Below are 22,731 nucleotides of genomic sequence, written 5' to 3' on the forward strand. Positions count from 1 at the left end.
TCCCACTCATACTCTTAAGGGGGGGGGGGGGGGGGGGGGCTATGGTTGGTGTCATTGGTGCAGGGAGAAGTACTGTGACTAGACCAAAAACTGTTACGATTGTTTGCATAGAGCTACAGTGCTAATAATGTCCCGCCCCCTGAGACCTGCATTGAGTAAACACAGAGAGCGAGCTGTTGATGGACGGTGGATCAAACATCATAACGATCGGTCAGCTGGGCGAAGATGTTTGCCCAGCCAGATTTTTCTGCAAGTGGTGCCGAAATCATGCAATTCATTTTCATGTGGTCTTGATCATCATATTTGCCGCTCATAATGGATGTTCAGCAGTCAAACTTTGAACCAGGATCTTACAGCTTGAGGTGGAACATTCAGGATTCATACCGTTTTTCGATGATTGCTGGCGGAAGACGACTATAGCGGCTTATTCTTTTGTGTGTGGTTCTCGCCTGGAAAGCGCAGGCTATCATTTTGTTGGGTGTGCTATTTGCCTGATGAGTTCTTGTGCAATCCAGCAATGAACTAGCAGCAGGTAACATACCGTGGTGGAATAAACTTTGGAATCAGTCTATGTGTACACCTCCACATTTTTCTTTCCAAATCTTCAGGAAAGCATAGCTTGAAATAACACCACCATATTGTCTTGCAACTAGTGAATGCAGAGTTTTGAGGTAAGCTGCATTCCATCAATGTTTTTTTTTTTTTCATTTTTCCCATTTTTCATGGTTTTATCATTGTATTGTAAAATTTCTAGATTTTTTTAAGGTCAAAGGTCATAGTTTCACTTAGTTTCCAGTTTGAAATATTTTCTAGCTGTATGATCCTTCATATGTGCTATCAGTGTTCATGTTTTTGTGTAGAAATGAAGCTAGGAAAAAGAATATGCAACTTGTAGTTGAAAATTCTTGTTAAATACTGCAAAAAAGTGATATGAATGTGCCATAAGCCTTTTTCCTCAGTGATGGACTGTAGTGTTAGAATCTATTATTTTGGAAATATTTTCCCAGCATGGCAATGTTTGTATGTGAATATCTTGATAATGATAGCATAAGTTTTAAGACTTCAAATGCGTAAATGTTGTTGTTTTTTTCATCCACTCAGACATCATTAGATAATGTCCCTATAGTCACATGAAGTCACATGAATTTTGTCTGTTTCTTCATCATTGAAAGCTTTGCAAATATGCACATCCATTTGTGTGCATTAGCGACTCTAATTTGCAGGTATTTCTATATCTCTTCATTTTTTTTCCTGTGCTTTTTTTTTAATATACTGGCACTTACCACAATATTTGACCCATTGGGCATATTTCTTTTGCGTCTTGTTAAACTATATGCTATGTTTTCACATCTGGATTTATTCATTTATGTATTGAATATGCTGACATAATTTACAAAGTGAAAAAGACAACGGTACAGATCAAAGTAAAGTAATATTCTGTATTAACAGTACCACAGACATGTATTCATTTGAAAGGGCAAATGAAGTGAATATCTTCAAAATATCTCTTTAGAGTTCTTTCCTCCCCCCCCCCCCCCCCCCCACCCGCAAACAAAAAAGGAATGGAGGGTCCCAAGGACTATGTTGACAGCTACATGCCCAAGACAAAAGGCCGTTCCAACAGCACCAAAACGGCCTCAAAAAAGAATGCAGTAATTTCAGTGGATGTGCAGCCCCAGGTATCCATCGAACTGACCAGCAGCGAGGTAGAATCCACAGACGGAGGTCCGAGAGCAAATGGGGAGGGACTGACAAGGAATGCCAGTGTTTCTCTGCACCCTCTCAAGGAAGAGGTGAGTCCGGGAGTTGAATTTACTTCCTGGTTTAATCTGAATGTTTATATATTGATCACTTAAAGAGAGGAATGAAACCCAAATTTACATGTGGCTTTAATAAGTGAATGCAGCAATATAAGTAGAACACATCAGCGAAGTTTTAGGGAACTCTGTCCAGTTTTGAAAGTTCTGGCGCAGCCAGTGCTGGATGAGAAGACTACAACTTTTTGTGACATCACATATGGACAACGATATTAAAAAAAAAAAAAAAAATCAACATATTTTCTCTTTTCAAGCATAATGAAAGAGCACTTGACTTGATACATATTTCAGAACGCAGAGGGAATAATATTACCCTTAACATAGTAGTATCAAGTTGAGGGAAGGTGTACTTTTCATAAAGAATGAAATTATGTGGAATTTATATTTTCTTTGCATCATTTATACTTGAAATCACAAACTGTAGTAGTCTTCTCATCCAGTGATGGATGCACAGAAACTGTAAACATTTGTAACTTGTCAATGATTTGTCAGATTTTCCTCAAACTTTGCTAATGTGTTCTAATAATTGCTGCAGTCACTCATTCCACATGTAGGTGTACATTTTGGTTTTATTTCCCTTTTTAAGAAGTGTAAAGGAAAGCAGAAAAGAAATTTATCATTATTATTATTATTATTATTATTATTATATTATTATTATTATCATTATTATTATTATTATTATTATTATCATTATTATTATTATTATTGTTATTATTATCATTATTATTATTGTCTCTATCTTCACAAGATATCTCATGGAGATCAATATCATGTCAAGTTCTATCCTGGAACCTTAGACTTCTAGTACTTTTCTCAGGATTCGCGCCATCCCCAGCAATGCTGCTTTTTGGAACAATGCTGCTTTTTGCACTCGATCGAGCAATGCTGCTTTTTGCACTCGATCGGGCACACCCACATCATCCAAGTGCCGTCGCAGCTGCAGGTTTGGCGTTGTTCCGAGTGCTCCAACGACAATAGGGATCACCTCTTATTATTATTATTATTATTATTATCATTACTATTATTATTATTATTATTATTATTATTATTATTATTATTATTATTATTATCATTATTATTATTATTATTATTATTATTATTATTATTATTATTATTATCATTATTACTATTATTATCATTATTATTATTATTATTATTATTATCATCATCATCGTCATCATCATCATTATCATCATTATTGAGAATAGAAGATCATATGCCATGAGCTAAATGAAAAAGAAACTTGACAGAACTGCATGAAGGGGCAAGAGAGTGAAAAGCAAGACCATCTGACAATTGAAAATTATGATGGTGAAATTTAACACATTTTTTTCTGGTTTGTTGAAGATCGAGACTTGTATATATAAAGACAATCTGATATACTGATGTCAATATTGTAAACAACAATACAAACAACAAAAGAAGAAAATTTCCCAAGGTCACTTTCTGGAGAAAAATTTTACATTACAACCAGCCCATGTGTATTGACTTTAATTTTGTCCCCCCTCTTATTGCAGAAATAATAAAAGTGAAGCAGTTCATCTTGCCTTTAATACCTAAGTACCACTCAGACCTGTCTGTTCTAGGCACCATCAGGTACACATACAGTGTACTTCTTTTTTTTTTATCAGTCTTTACAAGCTAGCTGTCCTCGGCGTATAATCAAGGTAGATAGCAGATTTTGGGAGCCTTTTCACACTGGCGTAAAACTTGTTTTTTGAAACATGTTTAGAAACACATTTCATGCAAATCGAGTAATTTGTCTCTTCATTTCTTGGAGAAATTCAGAAAGCAAACTTGTATGATAATGCTTTTGAATCAATCTTTCAAGTCATGTTTGTTCAATCATGGTGTGGATATGTTTCCACTCCAGTTTTTGGTCGTTTTGGGTTTTTGGTTTTTTTTTTCTTTGTGCATATTTGCAATCTGAGTAATTAAAGGAGGTGAAGCTTACCTTTACCTTGTACAGAGATGCTAACTGCTACCTTTCTTTTTTTTTCAATATTTTGTACTTTTTTTTTTGGGGGGGGGGGGGCAAAAAATACTGCAGATATAATTGAAAATATTGTCAATTGCAGCAAAGCCAGATAAATACTGTTTCCCACCAAAAATTCACCATTTCAACCGTCAGAATACTACAATATAATGACATGGTTGGCATTTTATTGTGCTTGTTATCTTTTCTGCCATAATGTGTGCATTTAGGTAGGCTTATGATATATACAATCGTGTACTCTTAAAAGTATGTGCACCTAAAGATAATATGGTTGCATATTCAATTTACAAGCCTTTGAGTTTGTGTTACAGCTGTTGTATGAAATATCACTTGCAGATTTGGCAATGCTCATTTCAATGTGTGAACAGTCCTTGATGTTAACACATTGAAGAAATGCATGTCAGAAACATGGTTACAAACTAGTTGTTCTGGAAGTGTGAAACCACTCTGCTGAGGCATAAGGTTCAAAAGTCTCGTTCTGTTTACAGACTTGTATACCTTAGCCTGTGAGAAGATGTCTATCAATGGGAAGGCTATCTTTCTCACACGTTTGTGTGCGTGTGTTACCTGTAATAGTCTGGTTTATTTCTCAGTTCTTATCTTACGATCTTCTTTGACTTACGAAGAGCACATGGGATTTAGTGGTTGTTGTATCCTTTTTGTTATTGAAAAAGTGTCATTGGGTGTTCTGAAGTATTTACACTATACAGTAGATCATGTCAAGCAAAGGTCATTAAAAAAAACTGTTAAAAGATTTGATACATTGAGGAAAGTTTGATGACAGGAACATTGAAAACCTCTGCTTTTGCACAAATGTGACAAAATGGGCCAAGTATCTTGCAGAAACTCCCCTTGGTTATTTTCCTTAACAGTAACCCATTTTACTACAACATGCATTTCCCATAGATAGACACCTGCATGCCCAAGTATACTCAGGACTCATCCTCAATGGGTTACTGACTGTGGAAGTTGCATAGATCAAAAACTGTTCATTTTTATATGATTTACATTTAGATATGTACTTTAATGCTTTATGTCAATTATTATTATTATTATTGATTGCTTTGCTGTTTCTGCAGCTTCTCTAGCATTAATACTAACTATCAGTACTGATGAGTTTCAAACTTTGCAAGAAGATTCTATGCCATTAGATGCAACTAATATGTTAAAAGGAAACTCCACTTCATGTTCACCTTGCATCAAGATGCATCAAAATTGGACCAAACAAAAACACCTTAAAATTCAATGCATTCTGAAGTTAACAAGGCCATCCCCCCAAAAATCATATTAAACTGTGGAGTACGGTTTGATTTTGCCACAACATGCATTTCCCATAGACACCTGCCTAAGTATACTCGGAACTTGTCCTCAGCGGGTTAATCATAATCACATATATACAATTCAAACAAGGCAATGATGTCAATCTGACCGTCCACATGCACCTAGAACAAGCAGGCCTTTAATGTGAAAATGCCATTCAACGATAAAATGAAGGAAGAACAGAACAAATCCATCTTTAATATGAGCTCAACTTCATTTAATAGCAACATGTCATAATAACCCTGTATGTCCACTCAGTGAAATGGCTGTATGTTAATTGAAGCCCTTGGATCAGAACCTGAAGTGTTTGGATGGGAAATGTCAATTGACGTTGAGAGTACACTGTATATATGTTTAATGTATAACTCATAAAATTTATGATTTGCATCCATTTAGGTCAATTATTAATCATGTTTCATGAATTGAAATGCTAGATTCTACAAATTTCAAATACCATAATGTTTTACTGGCCCTGCATGAGAAAGTTTCATAATATTGTAATATCTTCAATTTATGGTTTGTCTTTTTTTCACATCTGGAGGAGACAAATCATTCTTTGTAAGAGAAGAGAGAGAGAGAGAGAGAGATAGAGAGAGAGAGAGGGAGGCCAGGAGAGAGTGAGAGAAGAATAACATTCCTAGAAATTAATCCACTATTGCATAGTGTTATCCTTGTTGAGAAATTTTATGTCTGTTTGGCCAATGTACAGAAATATATACACATGGTCTGTGTGTCTCCTTACATATTTGATCATCTGTCATATAATAGTTTTTGAAGAACTGTTTTATATATTTATATATACTGTTCGTATAACAAATCCTCTCTTTCTCTCTCTTTTTTTGTAGGTATATATATATATATATATATATATATATATATATATATGTGTGTGTGTGTGTGTGTGTGTGTGTGTGTGTGTTGTGTGTGAGTGAGTGAGTGTGTGTGTTTGTGTGTTTATGTGTGTCTAGATATAATATTATATATATTTATTTATTCATGCACAGAGTGGCCTGAACAGCAAAAGAAAAAAATATATACTTGAATATCTGTGTGCGTGTGTGTGTGTGTTTGTGTTCCATCTGCTGATTTTAATGAGATACAAGCATACTAAAGCTTGCTTTTGGTTTGCAAACAATTATTGTCAATATGGGGTTTCTGTTTCAAAAGTTCAAAAGTGTTGTCTAAAGGCAGAAAAAAAAATGTGATTGCAGATATTACATACATTTTGGGAAATTTGATTATTTTGTTGCTTGCTGATTTGGAAAAATTTGCACATATTTACATCAAGAATATCTCAAATGCATAAGATGTGTTGTTAATTTGATGATGTTGTTTTGTCTTGGTTTGTTGAGCTATTTCAGTCTTCTTGGGTAGGATGTTTATATATTTCAAGGCTCAGTATGTGTTCAGATAACATACTTATGTGAATGTGTGTGTAGGTTTTGTTTTGTTATGTTAACCTGACCAATTCCATGGAATGAATCTATCTAAATATTTGACATGCAGTTTCTTTCTTTTGCATGTGTTCTCTATAAACACTCTTGGTTTCTTTCATGCTCTTGCGACAGGAATTACTCTTAGCAGCAACGTATGTCAATGATGCTAAGCATGGCCGAAATTTCAAGTTCAGCACCGACATGAAACGCCTCAGGTAAGCATATTTGATGTGAAATCATATGTTGAAAGATTCCTGTGGATGACATTCATTCGTTGTAGCAGCATATATGAAAACAATTCAATACATGCCACAGTCATCACTTTTTGTAAAATCTTCATGTAGATTATAATGAAATTATGTACAAATATGCAAATTAGTTTCTATAGGAATCCAATGAAAACCAGTGGGACCATTAGTATCCTCTGCTGGATTCCAACTGACACCAGCAACACCAATAGAGTACAATAGGGCAGTAAGGATCCTCTGTTAGTACATTTAAACTTCTATTGGTACATATTATGTACCAATATGAGCTTAAAGGTACATAGGTATTATGTACGGAGTGTACCTTTTTGGATAACTGTTGGTGCTTCTGTGTGTGCACATCACATCTAAGCTCATTTCATGGAAATTCTGTTTGTGACATCAGGAAACCAATCATGGGAAACCAATTTTAACCAATATGAATGTCTTTTCGGTTTTCTGTAGGATTCTATTCTATTTTCAATCTTTGGCACTGTGTATGTTGTTGAGGTCGAAGTGTAGACCTATAGATAACTTTGTGTTACTGCAATCACGTGACATCGATGTCATTTCATGTTCTGCCATTTTTTTTCTCTCTCTCTTGATATGCCATCAGGTTATACAAGCTCTACAATATGCCCATCTTTAAATGGGTTCTCTACTTCTTCATCCTTCTCAACCTTGCCCTGGCACTGTTCGAGGATCCGCCCGTTGGTAATCTCGGCTTACAGTACTGGGTTCGTATCATTTCGTTTTCCAAAATCTTAATTTCCTTGTCTTCAGATAATTCATGAATAAACCAATTATTAAACCAAATATTACATTTGCGCTTTGTACAATATAGATGCATAACAGAAATGGTAATTATAAGCAAGAGCTTGACACCATTAATATATCATTATCAATATATATCAAAACAAACAAAACAAAACAAAAATGAACATGCCTTTATTTGGATTTGCACAAAGAAAGAAACCAACTTTTACCCGGCTCCTTCCCATACTCCATACCAAACATACACATAAATATACCTCCTTTACCTGACTTCAAGCAACTGATATGCATCAAAATCTTCCTGCTTACATGATGATCATAACATAATCAAAAATGCTGACTGGAACACAAAAGATTATATGTAATTTTAAATCTTTGCACTTCAGGAGTTGAACTGCTAATTTTGTACCTTTTGTTGCATCATTTTTTTTAATTCTTCCCTATATGACTTAAGTTTATCATGCTATTTTTTGTATTTCATCTTTTGTTATTGTTGTTCATATCTTAGGGGCAAATCTATCAAATTTTTGATGAGTCAGGTTCTGTATACAAAGATAGTAGCCCATAATATATGGTATAATGATGTCATGGTCAAAGCCATCCACCCCAAGGCTGACCTGGAGAGAATTTAAAATACAGTCTCTATAAAGACACATCAATAAGCTCAAGAAATGAAATTCAACGATCAATAAAACTGGAATCCCCACTCCTCTTGTCAGTTGCCCTGTCCAGTTCTGTTGAACAGTTCAACCCAATATTTACATATTTTCATAAATATGGCAGAAGTTACTGGCATCCTCTTGTTATAATTATGCATTTCATGAAATAAAAAAAATAAAAAATTTAAAACTTTCTATTAAGTTCAGTCGTGTAAAGTGGTTGTATAACAAAATCTACTTTTATCTGGTGTGAAAATCTGTGGTGAATATTCCAAAAAACCCAGAAATACAGATTATTCTTAATGACAAGATAGCAGTTACACCAGTTACAACAGGAGATGCAGAAAGGTGTTTGTGTAAGCGGCAACAACAATGACAAATATGAAACTTATATGAAAGGAGCCATGATGTATGAAGTAATTGCATCCAAGCTCCCATATTGTTCTGTAATCTGTCATCAACTAAAAGAAAGTTATCAAAATATTTTATATTGATTTTGTAATTTCACAATGTTGATTGAGGAATATTTCTTAATGTTATGTCATAGGTAGATTATGGAGATAAAGCATTAATGATTGGAGGGGAGGGGCAAATAGGGAGAGAGAGAGAGGGACCATATGTCAAAGTAGAATACATCATTGGGAACACACACATGCTCACAATAGAGATGTAGCTACATCTACATACAAACAATACATAAACACACCAGTGACCCACACAGACACACTGTAAAGCATAAATACCAAAACATACTAATCATACATAAATGCACCTACCCATAAACATTGTCTTTCAGGTTTACTTTAGTTCATCAATTAATTAAGATTACTGTATAGGCATAAAATCTATCACTTAAAATTTAGTGGAATGAAATACAATCTCCATTATATAAAAGGCCACAGTGTATGGAATGTTGTAGGAACAACTAGAAGATACATTGTTCCTTCAATTACACTTAGTAGGTTGGAAGGGTAGGATTTTGCATATGAAGTTAAGAATATTTCATTTTTATTTCATTGATCAGTCAATATTTGTCATTTTTACTTGACTTGTCACTTAAATGAAGCCACAATTCCTGGACTTACAGTCTATAAAAATTAGACAGTTTGTCCTTTTATCATGTTATTCCTTATCTGGCATCATCAAGCTATCTGTGCTGTACTTTGTTCAGTGCCAAAGTGTGCCAAACCTTTCTCCCCAACCTTGCATAAAGCAGTTTGGAAGTTTTGTCAGTGGTTGGCGTGGTTGTCACAGGGTGTTGTGATTTTTATTACTTTAATGAGGTTTGCAGTTATGCAAAATGAAAACTGAAAAAAAAAATGACAAACACACTCTCTTGTCTCGCATACATATACCCAATTTAACAGGTTTTTGAAAAATCTGTTTCCGCAATGTGATACAAACACGGCTAATTATTGTTGTTCTTCTACTTATATCAAGGTTCATAAGGCTTTTCCATTAGGCAATTTGCCTCACAAAATACCACTATGTGTGGATATGGAAAAAAAAAAATTGTGGCCTCCTGTGATAAACAGGCGAGGCAAGGAATTTTGTTCTCTAGACGTTGTCCTGATGTTGTCAGGGTAAGGTCTGTTAAAACATGGCTACAGGTACACAAAAACCTCATCATGCAGTTTTGCTCATCATTTGTCCTTCATATTCTTCATCTTTGCCTGTCATGTATGCAATCAAGCTGAGTAGATGATGATGATGATAATAATGATCACTGTGTCTGCCCAATATTTTTTGCTAAATAACAGGGAACCATTCTGTTGGAGGTGGGATGCCTGACATACTTTGTCTTTCGGCTCGTCCACAGCCGGTACTGCGCGTCTGGAAACTGGTGGTTCAGAGACATGAAGAACCTGGTTGGGATTCTAATTATCATTGTAAGTTCCTGATTGTGAGATATATTATGGGCTTGTCTGCTCTAGCTTGCCCAAGCTGCTGCACTTATTTTCTTTGGAGTACAAATGTTCAGTTGCTCCTCCTCTCTTGCCCTTTTTCCCTCTCTTCTTTTCTCTCATCTCTTTCTCTCCCGCGATCTTGCTACATCTACTAGTCTATCAATCTGTCTGTCATCTGTTCATCTCTATCTCTCTCTCTTTCTCTCTATCTATCAATCTATTTATCTATCTGTGTATCTGTCTGTCTACTTATATAACAATCTATCTATCTACACTGCACCTTTCTGTATTTGTATGTATTTATCTATTGATTTATCTATCTATCTATCTATCTGTCTATCTGTCTGTCTGTCTATCTCTCAATGTATCTTTCATAGCCTGGCTCCTTATTTATCTCTGTAGCTTTTAAGTATCTGTCATTCACATGTTAATCTCTTTGTCTGTAGGTCATCGTATAGGACGTAGGATCTTTTTATGTTGTAAACTTTCTTCCGCTGATATATATATATCTGTCTATCAGTGGAAGAAAGTTTACAACATAGAAATATAAAGGATAATGTCTAGGTGTGTATAGAATGTATCATGTCACTGACATAATTTGTCCATTCCCAAGGGATGTCAACATCTTATTAATCAAATCAGGTAAAAGCAGATAATAAACAACATGATTTGGATGCCGCAATTTAAGGCATCAAGCCTATTAAGCATGAAAAAAGACAGAAACATATTCAAACCCTGAAGTAGTATGGAACCTCTGAGATAAGATTCATTTAGAATGGAGGCAGGTCTGTTGTTTTGCCAATTACGTTTTTGCTTTGCTCGAATCGGAGCAAGTTATCCTGAGGCATCTCGCGAATCAGGCGACTCGTAGCACAGCATTTCATGGACTTCTGGTTAAAGGCTGAAGCTGCAAGGTGTTATTCTCTCACAATTTATACATGTAGATTGTTCTATTGGTCGTATTATAATTTTATGTCATCATCTCCCTTTCTCCATTCTCCTTTGCCAGTTGACCGTCATCGACATGATCATGTACGCAATGATGTACGAGCTCGGGGCTGAGGACAAGGCTGTCCGGTGGTCAAGACCCCTCCGACCAATCTTCATGGTCTCCTTTGCAGAAATGAAGCTGGTAAAAAGTGCTCATCCTTCCTCATCTTTTCTCACCTTGGAAACTCTAATTTCCATTAAGATTTCAGTGATACAATAGACATGAAGATTTTGTCAATCAATTCTATGATCCTTTATGTTGTAGTGCTTCAAGTATTTTAATATCCTGGTAGTACAGATTCGTACATCAAAATTGACTATTGAAATTAAAAGGAAGTGGATGTTTGTGCAAATATCAGGCATGAGCTTCGATCATTTCAATTCGTTTTGGAAGTTTAGCAGTATAAAAGGTTTGTTGTCATTTTAACCATTGTTAAAAAAAAAACCAGGAGAAACCTTCCTGTACAATTGCTGCTTTCTCATGGTAAATGTAGGCAAAGATTACACCCTGCATTGTTCATTCAGTATGCATGAACTGGTAGTCTTTGAGATGCACCAGTTTCAACACAATCTCAGACAAACCTAGGGAGATTGCTTCATTGAATGTACGAGCTGTATAATTGCAGAAATTTCATGAAAGGAAAAAAGGTCTTTGTAACGACAAATCCTGTTTTCCCTCTTAACAACAGATTAATAGATTGATAGATTGATTAATAGATACATTTGTACATAGATAGATGGATTGATTGATTGATGAATGGATAGATAGATTGATAGCTAGATGAATAGATGCATAGATTTATAGATAAATACATATGGATAGATGGATCAATACTTGGAAAGATAGATTGATACATGGATAGATAGATGGATTGATAAATGGGTAGATAATAATTCACAATATCTATAAAGGGCTATTTATAGATGCATATATACATCAAGCATACATAATACATACATACACGTACACGACTGTATAATAGCCTCATGAAAAGCAAACATGACCTATGCTATATAATTTATGTTCATTGCCGTGTATTGAGTCTGAAGTTTGGCTGTGCTACATTTCATGTGAACTGACCTCCAAATACTTCAACACTGTAACTTGAATTCCTCACACTGTGTCACAGGTGCGACTGGCTTTCAGCAACATTCGCAAGACAATGCTGGAGATTCTCAATGTTCTGGTCCTTCTCTTTCTGGTCATTGCTCTCTTTGCACTGCTGGGAAGAGAACTCTTTGGAAACGAGTGAGTCCCTCGATAAAGCAAACTAAACTAAGCAATCTTCTTGCAAAGGCAAACTGCACAATTTCCAGTTGTTATGTCTTTCTGCCCCACACCCAACTGAACGTTTGAAAGCGTACAAGTTGGCATTATGCAGATATGCATGCACGCACTTGTTGATATCTGATCAAGTTTCACAATGTCCAGCTTACAGTGTGTATCATGGATGCTAATGCACATTTAAATGTTTGTCAGCCATTAAGCTTTCAAAATTTGTTTTGTCACCCGTTACAGTCATTTCATCTGATGTGACGACATGCTTTCTATGTTGCATGTGAGAGAAATTGAAAGTATTTGTTATTGTATATCACTGTGGACCATTCATTTCTAATCCCAAAAATTCTTCAGTGTAAAGGCTTTGAAATCTTATATTCCATAAATTTCCATCACAGATCATTTTGTCAAATCTCTTGCCAGAGATGAATCTTCCTGTCATTCCTTCCATTGTCTTGTTTGCCAAAGGCAAAATGTGGTCCCACAAATGCCATGATTCTTAAGAATGCCATACATTGAGTGGTCCCCCTTTGTAACGCGAAGGAATTGTAAAACTATATTTCAGTTAACACAAATTAAAGCAGCTGTCTTGTACTTGGTACATTGATATCCAAGTCCCATGCAATGCAAATGATGGCTACCACAGTACATATCTATAAGCATTGCTTCAATAATGCAATTCACAAAAAAAACCCTATCCGATTTGCTTCAGTGGTCAAAGAGAAATCTGGATCTTTGTAAATCATGTCGGGAATCTCTTCCCTCCGAATCCCTTCCCTCCAAGTTCTGTCCATTGTGTTCACACATTGATATGCAGTTCCAAAAGCGTCCAGTTAGTGCTAAACTTGGAAGAATCAGACCCATAACATGCTTTACAACGATCCACATTTCTCTGTGACCACTTATCCAAATTTTATGTTTGTTTGTTTGTTTTTTATTTTGCAAAATATAAGTAAGATGTTACATTTTTAGACCCTGAAATAGCATTCAGACAGTTTAATCATATTGAAGTAATCAATGCAGAAATGTGATTGCATTTTTTTTTTGACATACTGTACATGTATTATATTTGTACTTGCTCATATATCATCCACTCTCATTTCTTGTGTAACTCCAGACAATAAGTGTCAGGCTCTAAAAAAAAAAAGTAAGCACTGTTCGTTGCTGAGCTACAACTTTTAGATGCTGGGCAGTTTTTTTTCAAGTTCAAGTTCAAGTTTGTAAAACATTTATTTTCCATCATTTTCATGTTGTAAATCACATACATAAAGTTGTAGAAGGAAGGCAGAACCTTGAAAAGCAGAGCTTGTGGTGAGCTGCCTAACAAAAACACACTACATCACAAACACAAGAAACAACAAAAACACAATAATATAGTAGTTCCCATGGCAATATGAAGATGAGATATTCCTCGAAGAGAAATATTGCATTCTAACAGAGGGGCTACAGTAAGTGTAAAAATATGTGATGAGTTACAGCCTTAGAAAATTTACATATATCAAAGTTAAACGTTACATGTTTATAGGTGCTAGCAATGTGAAACCTCTGCACAGATGTAAGCAAGACAAAGAATGAAATGCACTGTTTCCAATGCACTGTTTCCAACTGCAGTTGTATTCATCATTCCACCCATCAGCTTTATGTATTTGTACCATCTTTTCATCCATCAGCTCCACTTGCTGTCATTTCACAACAACAAAAACAACAAAAGCTGTGAGTAACTCCGTGTGGTCCCTCATATCATATATCACGTGACTGTGTCAAGTGAGTCCCACAAATTTTGTCCAGTAAAGAGAAGATTGTGAAGGTCACATTCTTTCGAATATGAAAACAAAACAAGACAAAACAATCAAATGTACTACTGGTATTTTACTTTTACCCGTATTAATTTTTCCACATGCTGAAATCCTGCCTTCGTTTTCGTCCATCAGTAGTAATGTTCAGAGTTTGAATATTACCATTCAGTGCCACATTTCTCATACAACGATATATGGTATGTGCTTTGAAGTAGAGGAGAAAAGTAAGTCTTGAGTATCATTTATGTCATACTATGTGTTTTCTGAATTGTGTTACATGTCATGATGTCCTCAAAACTGAGTAGTTGATTTTTGGAGTTATCTCTGGATTAGCAACTATGAAAACATTCACATATTACATATTGATACATACACATAGAATACATTTGAATTAGAGTACTTTGTGTTGTAAAACTGTCTGTTTTGTCTTTATTTTTCAGTGGATTGACAAAGATTGATGAAAAATCGCCATACTTCACAGACTTTTGGGAAATCTGGTGGGATTTGTACGTACTGGTGACAACAGCCAACAGTCCAGATATCATGTGAGTATGGCATTACAAACTCTGAATGCCTGTCCCTTTCCCCATCCCCCACACACACTGTTAAAAGCAAAACAGAATAAAAACAGCAACAACTTGAATACTTCTACCAGCTAAGATTCTTTGGAAAGCAGGTACTGATATAACCCATTGCATAGGAAATTATATTAATGCTACAGATGTAAAGGTATCTCAGAATCATGCAGTTAAAAGGTGAAGTTTAGCTGACAGCTGAGAGAAATGCTGTTGTGAGTATGTTGTGGTCTTTTCTTAGTACATATATGTACATTTCTCAATGTAAAGAATGAGAAGGCATTGTCATTATGTAAGATTTATGTATGGCTAAGAAAACCTACTGTTGAGTATCATGGTTTTCCTTTGAAGTAGATATATAGATATCATTTTGGTCGTATTTGATGTGAGGGATTTTACTATAAGACTCCTCTGCATGGGAAAAAAATCCCATGGTAGTAACTCCGCATACCACAAATGTACCTTAGTCCAGTCAAAATATGAAATGACCCACAAGTAATTGCAACAGAAACGACTCCACTTGCATTTGACCCGGAAGAGCTATTAAAATAACATATTAAAAGTTCCCTAAAATTCGAGTGGTGGATCAGTGTCTAATTTGCATAAATTCAAAATGGTCGCCATACAACCTATTTATGCCTATATCTCGGGATATATAACCCACAGAAAGTAAATTCCGGTGTCTAAACCTATGTTTTTTAGGTCAAGGAATACAAATATGTTATCTTTAGCAACTTTCAAGCATCCCTTTATATAGTTTTTGCATATATTTGCATATAATTACATACAAAATGGCCGCCATATTGCCTGTGCAAGCCCGTATCTTCGTATATCATTATTGTAGTACACTCAGGAAAAAGTCGCTATATATCTGGACATAAAACCCGTAGAAAATAGATTCTGGTGTCTAAACCTATGTTTTTTAGGTCAGTGAATACAATTATGATACAAGCAGTAACTTTCAAGCTTCCCTTTATACATTTTCTGCGTATATTTGCATTTAATTAAATGCAAATTGGCCGCCATAATGCCTCTACAGGCTTATCTCTATCTGTAAAAGGTACCCAGTGATGGTGTCTGTGGTCTTAATTTTACTGCTGAGAATCACTGATGTAGAATACGTTCCACTCAGGAATAATTACCTACATTTCACTAAAAATTTGCATAGCTATATTTATGCATAAATCTATTTAAATTTTTATCGTGAATATAATTTCAGATATACGAATACGAGCTACAGAACGTTAATTGTACTGTAATTTCTACATCCAATATTTCAAGGGCAAAATTGTTAGAATTCCATTCACAACCGTAATGATTATCCTTACACCCAGTTTTATATTCTTGCATTGATTAAAAGCATTGTATTACATTAAACTCACATTTTCTTGAGATAAAGCCTCAGAACAGAAAATAACTGTAAGTAGCAACTGTAATCTCAACTTAGCTTCCAAAGTGTGCTCAAATAGGTACACAACAGCAAAGTCTCAAATTATGTAGTAGGAATCGTTAAAAGGGTCTTTATGATTGCATGATATTTAATGTATTATATCGTGTAATTTTCCCTCATGCTTACTGATTATACTTGCGTCTATGTTGCAATACTTTTCTTTCTTTTCTTGTTTTTTTTTTTTGCCAAAGGGGGGGGGGGGGGGGGGGGGGGGGGGGGGGGAGTCATCAAGATCATGATTATCCATAAGCTACTCTACAAAAGTTTCATGAGTTTGGACATTTGTTTAGAGGATGTTCTTGTCAAATTATCTCATATGGCTTTCAAAGTGTGCTTAAGGTGTAACCACACAAAAATTGGTCTTAAATCATTCAGCAGATTTTGTTCAAACATCTTTTTCCTTACCTGCGATGATTTGCATCCATGTTTAGTCGATACTTGTGTCTTTTGTTGCAAAACTTTTGGCAAAGGCATGTTTATCAATGAGCAACATATGACCGTGATAATTCGTATGGAAGTGGATTTTGTCATATTTTTGTGCGGTTTCACCCAATGCCTTACAGAAAACCGCCAGATACAAAAAAGAAAAAGAAAAAGGAAATGCCTTAACATTTCTATTCCTAGTACTCTGGATTCATCAGTCGACCAATACAAACAGTATCCTTCTCATTGGCTTCAAACCCATAAAACGCTTATAAATTCTGATAAGTGTTACTTTTACCATTTTTCGTGTTGTATCTGCACCTTTATTAAAAGAAATGTTTCCTATTGAATTGAGGCTTCGCACTAATAACATTTTCATCAACACACAATTTTTTTTTCGGAAATGCGAGCAGCATGAAGACTGAACTCAATTTTGCAGGCGAAAAAGCAGTCAGAAGTCAGATAAAAAACAAAATACATAACATAATTTTCTGTTCCTAACACTTCCAAAAGGTCCCTTCCCTCCACTTCAGCAGCAGCTTTTCTTCGAGTTAAACAGTGGAAGGGAAATTATACAATCATTGGAATTGGGATGATTTGAGGGAGATGTTTAATCAAAAATATGTTCTGGTCACTAAAGACAAAGCTGCAGCTATTAAGGAACTCTTGAAGGAAGTCTGATGCAACTGCAAGACAGGCTGTTAGCAACTGGTATAGTTGCAGGGCAAACAAATTTTAATGCACGCAACCCATTTCAGTAGCAGATGCGGGCCAATATCAGACACATCTTGTAATGTTGTATTTCTAAAATATGTGAGGAGTCAGATGATGCTGTTCTAATTGGTGACTAGGAATAAATAGCATTCGTGAACATCAACACAGTTTTCAACAAATATGAGACTTACCACTCTTCTTTTCGTCAGTATGAAATGAAGCCAGGATCCTGTTTGCTTTAAATTAATCAACTGCAATTTTACACTATCCTATAGTCCAGAGTTTGTGGTAAACGCATAGAACATTTTGAGTGCAAGCGAGTTTACATGTTTTACACTTTTATCATTGATCTATATTTACAGAGATCAGATTACATACCTTAAGTATCTGTATTATCGCAAGACAGAAAATAAAAATGATGTACTTGGAACGGAAGAAAGTTTTTTTTAGAATCCAATGACTTTGATTCATTAGATTTTAAATTCATCAGAGCCAAAGGTTCAAGACAGCAAAAAAAAAAAAAAAGGTTCAAGCTGATATTGCAAATAGCCATCATTTATCTTCTGGAGTCCGTCGACAGTCATGCATGCAGTTTCAAAAACCATTTTCAGATTCTCTTTTAAGACCCCATGTAATGACAGATTTTCAACAAGCTAGGCAAGTAGCATCCCAAGGATGACAGACTATCAAGTTGTTCAAATAGACACCATGTCCAAAAGGTCCCAGAACCCCCAAATTAAGGAATCTATCATTAAAAAAATATCTCTCACACACGCACACACACACACACACACAAAGTAGAACCAGTTATAACAGAGCTAGGTAAAAAGTATAAAGATGAATATCTTGGAGATTGCATAGTTTTAAGTTTCGCAGTTTTATCTTCTTTTCGAAATATTACACATTATATATATATATATATATATATATATATATATATATATATATATATAAACGAGAGTAAAGAGGCGGTAGACGTTGCTTAATCCTCACAAGTGAGTTTACTCAAGCTTTCGGGCTTCCTGCCCTTTGTCAAGACTGGGGACAAGATACAAAACATGGATATCATATACACAAATAGAAAATAATAATGATGATCAAAACAATAGCGGAACTGATAACTACAGTGAAGGAGGCAGAGACGGCAGGGAATAATTACACAGGTGGGGGTGAATATATGCATCAATCTTGCATAATATAACATGCAGATATACAATCATAAACAAGCATACAAAATATAAACATTTACAAGTACAGTGTACGTATGACTAAACATCTGCACACACACAATGGATACGGATGTGTGCGCACAATCACACATGTGAAACTCCTCGCGCATGTCAAAGCAGGCAACCATAATATAAACAATAACGGCAATTAATGAAATCATAATAGTAATTAAATCAAGGAGTGTAAGTATGAATGAGCGGAACATAGGTACACACAAAAAGAGCACATAAGTGTATATGCATCAATCTTGCAATTATGCAAGATTGATGCATATACACTCCCACCTGTGCAATTATTCCCTGCCGTCACATTATTATACACTCATTCCCGGTTAAGAACGCTACTTATGTGCTCTTTTTGTGTGTACCTATGTTCCGCTTATTCATACTTACACTCCTTGATTTAATTGCTATTATGATTTCATTAATTGCCGTTATTGTTTATATTATGGTTGCCTGCTTTGACATGCGCGAGGAGTTTCACATGTGTGATTGTGCGCACACATCCGTATCCATTGTGTGTGTGTAGATGTTTAGTCATACGTACACTGTATTTATAAATGTTTATATTTTGTATGCTTGTTTGTGATTGTATATCTGCATGTTATATTATGCAAGATTGATGCATATATTCGCCCCCACCTGTGTAATTATTCCCTGCCGTCTCTGCCTCCTTCACTGTAGTTATCAGTTCCGCTATTGTTTTGATCATCATTATTATTTTCTATTTGTGTATATGATATCCATGTTTTGTATCTTGTCCCCAGTCTTGACAAAGGGCAGGAAGCCCGAAAGCTTGAGTAAACTCACTTGTGAGGATTAAGCAACGTCTACCGCCTCTTTACTCTCGTTTACATACACACTCAAAAAAGATGCGACGACCCAGGGGTTCATCATTAGCTGATGACACACGACTCACACACTATATATATATATATATATATATATATATATATATATATATATATATGTATATATATATATATATATATATATATATATATATACATGTATATATATATATATATATATATATATATATATATATATATATATATATGTATATGTATATATATATATATATATATATATATATATATATATATATATATATTGGATATATAGATATCGTCGCTGGGGCGATAGACCTTGTATCTACAAAATGTCAAATGTTCAGGAGAGCCAAAAAACATGGCGGCCAAAGCACAGTGGCAAAGGGGAAAGCCTTTCCTTTGACATACCGTGGTGCCTTCATTTTTGGAGTAAAACAGTTGGGATTTGGACAGGACATCACTTAATGCATTATTTGACCATTAATCTAAAAAAATCATTTTCCCCAAAATTGCAGATACATGTACAAGGTCTTGTCACCCTACCAGCATTATATATATATATATATATATATATATATAGTCCACGTGTTAGTACCAGTACAGAAAAGATGACGATGTAGGGTGGTAATGCATTTCAGTCCAACAGTGCTAATAGTCAGACCAAATTTTCGACGAATACATTCGTCTTTCTTCAGAATTGCCATTGTCGACCTTCAGGTAGACAAATATATTCGTCGAAAATTTGGTCTGAATAAATAGCACTGTTGGACTGAAATGTAATACCAGCCTACTTCGTCATTATATATATTTCTTTTTTTTACGTGTGGGCACTAATGTCCCCCTCTCTATCTAGAGTTGCCGCTTTTATAAAACCAGAAGAGCATTGAGTAAATACATCAGTGAGTGTATTAGCATACTTTCAAGATTATTGTGGCAAATCCAGGGGTGACCTCCTTGGGGCTAGTGCCAAATAGGGACCAATTTTCACTCTTTCATCTTCAAAAAAAAAAAAAGCTGGTAGAATATCGGTAAAATGGGAACCATCCCTCCCCCCCCCCCCTCCCCCCGCCACAGGATGCCCAAAGGCACCTCAAATCTGATCTAGGTGCGGCCGGCTTTGGGCTGGGACCAAATTATTGGAGGCCACTTTTGATTGGTGATCCTCCTTTTGAAAACACATGGTCAAATTTACAACAAACTTAGTACTGTATGTGCATTTATGGCTAGTGTCATGCATATATGGACATCATGCCTCCCTGGGCCCTGGAGGTCCCTAAAGGCTTCCAGATATGGCCCTACAGGTTCCCAAAGTCTTCAAATTTCCTTTCTCCCAAGTAATAGTCTGTAAACATGCAAGGAAGGGGAACTTGAGATACTCGGATGAGGGCTGGACCCCTGGGTCTTTTATTCAGAAAGTGAGTAAGTGACATGGTACCCTGATATGACAAGATCGTCATCTAATGTCCAAACGCATGAAACTTTTGTAGAGTAGCTTATGGATATAAGCTACTCTTAATTTGAATAGATTCATGTATAAATATATGCAAATTTTTAGTGAAATATAGGTAATTATTCCTGAGTGGAACGTATTCTACATCAGTGATTCTCAGCAGTAAAATTAAGACCACAGACACCATCACTGGGTACCTTTTACAGATAGAGATATAAGCCTGTAGAGGCATTATGGTGGCCATTTTGCATTTAATCAAAATGCAAATATATGCAGAAAATTATAAAGGGAAGCTTGAAAGTTACTGCTTATATCATTATTGTATTCACTGACCTAAAAAAACAAAGGTTTAGACACCAGAATATATTTTCTGCGGGTTTTGACCTGAGTCAGGTTGTACTACATTACTGTAATACGAAGATACGGGCTTGCACAGGCAATATGGCGGCCATTTTGTATGTAATTATATGCAAATATATGCAAAAACTATATAAAGGGATGCTTGAAAGTTGCTAAAGATAACATATTTGTATTCCTTGACCTAAAAAACATAGGTCTAGACACCGGAATTTACTTTCTGTGGGTTATATATCCCGAGATATAGGCATAAATAGGTTGTATGGCGGCCATTTTGAATTTATGCAAATTAGACACTGATCCACCACTCGAATTGTAGGGAACTTTTAATATGTTATTTTAATAGCTCTTCTGGGTCAAATGCAAGTGGAATCGTTTCTGTTGCAATTAGTTGTGGGTTAACCCACTTTTTGTCGTATTTTGACTGGACTACTCCAAAGCAACAGCCCATCGACTTTCAAGATTTCTTTTTGTTACCACTGTAGCTGCCAATGTAGTGTACACAGTTACTGCTTGCAGTACAAGTCCATTGCACAAGTTCCAACTCTACAAACTCTAAAGAGTGTCAGTATGGTATTATGGTAGTCATGATTACTCACAGGGAATTGTATAAATGTTTCAGACAATTGTGATCCTAAAGTTCTGGGCATTGTTTCATGAAAGTTGTCAGTCCTGACAATCAAATCCTTGTTTTCGATCGGCATAGAAGCTCTGGTCACTAACTGTTACTATGGTGATTATCAGAGACTGACAGCTTTTCATGAAATGTTGCCCAGGAGTCATGAGGCACAAGATGACAAGTCCTTGTGGAGTAGTGTTTTTTTCCTGTATGGTTATGTTGCATCTTGGCTGTACACTGAATTTCCGCAGGATGCCAGCGTACGACAGGAATCCATGGTACATGCTGTTCTTCATCACCTACATCTTTATCTGCCTCTACATCTTCATGTCCATATTCCTGGCTGTCATCTACAAGAACTACCGCAAACATCTAAAGGTCTGTTCCCAGCTAAACCCGAACAATATTGCTTTAACATTGGTAACATTGTTTTGCTTATTTTCTTCTGTTTTTTTTTTTTTTTTTTTTTTTGGGGGGGGTCCTTTTTTTTTAGATCTGTAAGATTCTCATGATTATGACTTCCCTGCCAAATATGACGACCAGGTACCCTGCCTGATCATCATCATGATTTGTGACTACCCCATTCCTCACCCTTTCAAATGTGACTACCTCCCTTGGTCATCATCATGACTTGTGACTACTGCTTTTCCTGTGCAGAATGAGGTACAGAAGTCGGTGTTCAACAAACGGAGGAAGCTGGCCAGCGCCTGGGACATCCTGAAGGAGTGGCATGGGGGCCGTTTCCTGCTCTCGTGGGGCCGCTGGAGGGAACTGATGGGCCAGGTGTCCCCCAAGCTGGGCGTGGCTGTGGTCAGGCTGTTCTGGAGGGTGTTGGACCGGGATGGCACTAATTTCATAGGTG

General features: G+C 35.8%; 1 protein-coding gene across 1 annotated transcript in view; it reads left to right on the forward strand.

The window, feature by feature from the left end:
* Nucleotides 1-1,562: 1,562 nt before the first annotated feature.
* LOC139734098 (two pore calcium channel protein 1-like) overlaps nt 1,563-22,731 on the forward strand; it is a 36,194-nt gene continuing 15,025 nt past the window's right edge. Inside the window, exons 1-9 of the mRNA XM_071644911.1 lie at nt 1,563-1,793; nt 6,702-6,784; nt 7,431-7,551; nt 10,008-10,136; nt 11,164-11,286; nt 12,275-12,393; nt 14,660-14,764; nt 22,121-22,247; nt 22,527-22,728. Coding sequence (XP_071501012.1) covers nt 1,563-1,793; nt 6,702-6,784; nt 7,431-7,551; nt 10,008-10,136; nt 11,164-11,286; nt 12,275-12,393; nt 14,660-14,764; nt 22,121-22,247; nt 22,527-22,728 — 1,240 coding nt within the window. The remainder of the gene's footprint in view (nt 1,794-6,701; nt 6,785-7,430; nt 7,552-10,007; nt 10,137-11,163; nt 11,287-12,274; nt 12,394-14,659; nt 14,765-22,120; nt 22,248-22,526; nt 22,729-22,731) is intronic.

This window comes from Diadema antillarum, unplaced genomic scaffold (genome assembly GCF_040938485.1).
Source record: "Diadema antillarum isolate AM-2024a unplaced genomic scaffold, OU_Dant_1.0 seq00000510_RagTag, whole genome shotgun sequence".
Classification (NCBI taxonomy): domain Eukaryota; kingdom Metazoa; phylum Echinodermata; class Echinoidea; order Diadematoida; family Diadematidae; genus Diadema; species Diadema antillarum.